The sequence below is a fragment of the Triticum urartu genome, unplaced genomic scaffold (assembly GCF_003073215.2).
Source record: "Triticum urartu cultivar G1812 unplaced genomic scaffold, Tu2.1 TuUngrouped_contig_7243, whole genome shotgun sequence".
NCBI classification, from domain to species: Eukaryota; Viridiplantae; Streptophyta; class Magnoliopsida; order Poales; family Poaceae; genus Triticum; species Triticum urartu.
Window position 1 is genome coordinate 1 of NW_024118071.1, and position 5116 is coordinate 5116.

Sequence of the window (5116 nt, forward strand, 5' to 3'; positions counted from 1 at the left end):
AAGGGGTTAGAGTCGCTGATGCGGCGGGCCCGCGGCTGTTTCGTGCCAAAACAGTTCGCCCCGGCACCCCGGGGCGCCCCCAGCGCGCCGGGTTCGGCCTGGGTCCGCCGGCGCTGTTTTCGGCCCAAGCCGGCGAAAATCGGGCTCCTGGGGCGCGACCGGGCCGTTTTTTCGGCGCCGGCACGAAAAAATCGCCTGGGGAGGCCTTCCTGGGGGCGGGGCTGAAGATGCCCTAAAGGTTTACCATGGTGAATCACAACCTGTACCTCCTCGACCCGTGATAGATCATGGAAGGGTCATTCCATCACCTCCTAGTCATTCGGAAGGAGCTGCTGCTTCTGAAGCTTCTTGGGAAAACATGGTAGAATTTCAATGTTGATCACTTTCAAGCTTGAGGACGAGCTACTTGTTGAAGGGAGGAGTAGTGCCATGTGCGGGCAAGCAGTATCGCGGTAGTTACCAGATTCATGATTCGCTCTATTCACGATTCGAGCTCGTGGTTCGTAATTCGCTACCTCATACAAATGGGATTTCTTAGGGGTTATACATCTCTGATTTGCGAATAAGAGATTAGGTTGGCGATTTCACGGTTTTCGATTGGCAACACGGTTATAGCTATATAGAACACATAGTTAACAACAATGGAAGATCCTAAACTCGATAAAAGGAAAATCATATGCCTAAATTTTTTGAGGGGAGCGGGACAGACCCTATGTCTAAATCGTACTACTATCCCCATCCTGATTTATCTGTCTCCTTCGTATTTTGTACTAAATTTTGATCATAGATTTAACTAACAAAATTTTAGTGCATGTCACAAAAATTACCGTATTTGAATATAGTTTTCAATGATATCATTTTTTAGATATGCATTAACATTTTGTTAGTTAAATCTAAGATTAAAGTTTGGCACAAATTACTAAGAGAACCAATAAATCAAAGACCAAGGTAGTACATATGTTTTCTTAGACTACTCATAGTGGGAGTAACTTCAGTAGTAACATCGAGTCCAACTCAGCAAATTTGCTTATGTGGCAATGAGTTAATGAGGAAAGAGGTAGTAGTAGTAACTTAGCTAGTTACTATAACATCACATGTCTCAATGCAATATAAGTTTATAACATAATAAATGGAGATTTGCATGTTACCACATTTATGTTACTATCCACTATGAAGATAGTAATATAGTTTAAGGATATGTGTATGTTATTAGTATATGTTACTCTCCATTGTGGCTAGTCTTACGGAGGGAGTATCAAAAAATGGGGAAAGTGAGATTTAACCCCTGCACTCTCGCTACGCGCAGTTACAGCGCCATGGCCGCCACCATGACACAAACATCCGTCTCCCGTTTTCCGCCACCTCTTCCTCCAACTTCAAGTTCCTGGCCACCCCTCACTCCGCGAGAACCACCGGACGTACCTACCCATCTGTGCGCAGGTCTCCAGCACCGATGCTTCAGCCGCTGCCTCGCGCCGGCCAACGAGTATCCCCCGCCCCATCGCGTGTTCCTCGTACACCGATGGGCAGAGGAGTGAGCGCTCTATTTCGAATCGATTGTGGATTCGGCGAATCGGCGAGCGAGCACAGGACGGTCGGGGCGAATTCGAACCCCGATCTGGATAGGTCGATGGGGATCGGAGATTCGGAGTTCGACGCCTCTTCTAATCCGGTAACTATATCACTACCACCACTACAAAGTCCAGGACCTGCCAAACCATCATCAAGAGCTAAATCCTAAGATTAATGTTATCTAGAGCTTCAAGTCTTGTTAATTTGGTTAGTTTGGATTCTGTTAGGGTCGTTCCTTTTTCTTTACTAGATTGGATCGTTCCTTCCTACATACTGTAGTTGCGAGCAGCTATGCCAAGTAATCTGGTATCTACTCGCTCCGTTTGGAATTACTTGTCACACAAATGGATGTATCTACAACTAAAATATATCTAGATACATTCATTTCTTGGACGAGTAATTCGGAACGGAGGGAGTAAGAAATAAGCCAGAGCCCAAACAGCCTCTCCCCCCGCCCTCCAACATCCCACGATTATCCCCACCGTAATCTAGGTTGTGACAATCACCAACACCATTTTGAGAGTTAGCATGTACTCTCTCTGTTCCGAATTACTTGTCGCAGGTATGGATGTATCTAGATGTATTTTAGTTCTAGATACATCCATTTCTGCGACGAGTAATTTGGAACGGAGGGAGTACCAGCGTTGATTATGGAGTAATTTGTATGGCTTAAAACATCAACATGAAAATGACACACGTCATAAGAAGGATAGCTTAAGCCAGATGTTACACTCTTTAGCATCTCATTATTGACCTTATTTTTTCTTGAAAACTAAATATCATTTCCAATATTGTTTGCATATCTTGATGTTCATGAACTCTCTGACAAGACACTGCATTCTTGGCGTTTTATATTCAATATCTCATTATCGTTTTTATTTGTCCTTCAGAAGTATTTATCATTTCCAACATATATCTTGATGTCCTTGATCCCTCTGACAAAAGATTGCATTCTTGGCGCTCAAGAAAATATGTGTAACATCTTTATTTCTTTTGTCAGAAAAATAATTTTTAAGTTCTAACTTTAGTTTTCTTATTATATGTGTGATTCAGCTTGCAGAAATCGATTGACCGCTATAAGGCTTATAGGAAGGATAATAATGTTAATAACAAGACAGTACAGCCAGATATACAGGTGAAGATCCTAATATGTCAACTTTTTTGTTGATTAAGACTTGAATAATCCATTACAATCATGTGAATATCTGGCAAGTGATATCAAGTTATAGTACATCTCCATTTTGTATATATTAAGGCCTTCTTTTTCAGAATATAGCCATAACACAGTATAGCAGTGATGCAATTTGCTTGTATCTTACATCAGTATATTAATTTGTCAATGACCTGCGTGACAACTAAATATATTGATACACGCCACTGTATATTCAATTGATACGTAATAGCTAAATTAAAACATGCACGACCCTTATAATGTAGGAACATGATCACAATATGCTCTCTTTAATACTGTATTTGTCATGTTGACCAATGACTGGATACTCTTCTACACCTTCAATGAATACAGCAAAACAAATGTTAATAGAATGGTCGTGCATCTAAACCCTCAAAGATTGTGCAATTCTTCATTTAACCAATTAAAAATCAGGAGCTATAGCTTTGTTGCAACTAACTTATGCCAGCTCACTATTGCAATATCACATGGACACATGCTAATAGCAAAAACATGATATGTAGTTATATACTGCCCATTAGTTTTCAGTATAATAAGGACTTAAATGTTAGCTCTGGGCATTATAGTATGGCATGTGATGTGACGACACACATTCTTATGCTGAATCATCTGGATTCTGAACTGTAGCAAGTCAAAGCCGATACTGTAAGCTTGGCAAAGAAACTTGAAGCTCTTGAAGTTTCGAGGCTGTAAGCAATCTTGTCACTTTCTGAAGCCTAGATTATACGTAAACAGCCAAAAATAATGCTTAATTATATGAGGTGCAGAAAGATCTTGGGTGAGAATTTAGGAGGGTGCTCTGCTGAAGAACTGAACTGTCTGGAAGTAAATATTGAGAAGAGTCTCCGCATCATCAGAGGAAAGAAGGTTGGCTAGTCAAAAACTCTTGAATTGCTATAAAACAGGTGAGCTGCTCAATTTTACACAAACTAACCTGAATCTGTGTATGTGTTGACTCCACTGCCATCAGACCCAGGTGCTCGAACAGCAGATAGCTAACCTGAAAGAAAAGGTATACCCCCAAGGCTCCAACTGATGCATAACCCCAAAGGCCAGACTAACTTATGGCCTTTTTCTTTTCTTACAGCAGCCTATATACATAAATAACTCACAGTACACACGCCAACTAATTCTGCATGCTTCTTGTACTATGTTCAGGAGAGGACGCTTCTCAAAGACAACGAAGACTTGCGTGGAAAGGTGATGACTTCTTATACTTTGTTTGCAAGTAAAACTGCAGAGTACCTGATATCTTATATGCAAGAGACAGAGAACATAGCAAATTAGTCTCGCACCCATCATGTATTATGTATGGAATTCTACCAAGTCACTGACGTCGATCTTGTCGCTGCAGCAGCGCGATCTTGAGGCTTCGCTGGTGGTTCCTGCCCTGAACTGCGTCACGCCCCTGCAACCACGTGGCCAGCTGGCACCAGAGCAGGAACCGGTACCGAGCGACGAGGACGTGGAGACGGAGCTCTACATTGGGTTGCCCGGGGTTCGCTGCTCCAACCGGCGGTCAGGTCAAGCCAAATAGCTAATCAGCCGGAAGGTTGAGCCTCACACAAATAAACTCTCTACAGATGCATGAAGTGGCCAATCAGTAGTCCACCATTTCTGTTATTCTCTATATTTAGACAGAATCTATAATCTCTTGCAAAGCTAAATTAGCGGCTGCGACGATGACAAACCTGCAGAGAACCTCTGACGACTGAAGGTGAAACGCCAGTACACCAATTGTTTCTTGCGCAACGGCCGGCAAATGGAACTAGGGGAGGCATTCTTGTTAAAAATAATTCTGTAATTAGGGTAAAATCTCCCCTTGCCCAAAACCGTCGTTGCAGTTTGTCCCGCAACCGATGTCTCCCTTCGATCTCCTGGAACCGACGCCTCCTCGAGGAATCGTCGTGTCTCTTCGGGACATATAAAAGGGGGCCTGTAACCATCGATCAAAGGATTCGATCATTCTGATTCAAAATACGTTATCAGCATGATGGTCACATGTGTGTCTTCTATCCACACGTCTGGACCTTTCCGGTATTTCATGGTTCTGATTGACGCATCTACACGATGGTCACATGTGTGTCTTCTATCCACACGAAACCATGCATTTGCCAAGATAATGAGGCAAGTCATTAAGTTGCAAGCCCATTATCCTAAAAGTCGAATTAAGTCAATTCGAATGGACAATGCTGCAGAATTCTCTTCACGTGCTTTCAATGATTATTGCATGGCTTTGGGGATTGAAGTTCAACACTCTGTTCTATATGTCCATACACAAAATGGTTTGGCTGAAGCATTGATTAAGAGGATCAAACTCATTGCAAGACCTTTGTTGACGAATTGCAACTT

At 42.4% G+C, this 5116-nt stretch overlaps 1 protein-coding gene across 1 annotated transcript; it reads left to right on the forward strand.

The window, feature by feature from the left end:
* The first annotated feature begins 1316 nt into the window (after window positions 1–1316).
* Window positions 1317–4764, forward strand: LOC125531489 (MADS-box transcription factor 56-like). Its single transcript, XM_048695881.1, has 8 exons — window positions 1317–1440; window positions 1540–1672; window positions 2626–2707; window positions 3392–3453; window positions 3532–3631; window positions 3735–3776; window positions 3923–3964; window positions 4119–4764. The coding sequence occupies exons 1-8, from the start codon at window positions 1317–1319 to the stop codon at window positions 4299–4301; spliced, it is 768 nt and encodes a 255-aa protein (XP_048551838.1). The 3' UTR covers window positions 4302–4764.
* Window positions 4765–5116: the final 352 nt, after the last annotated feature.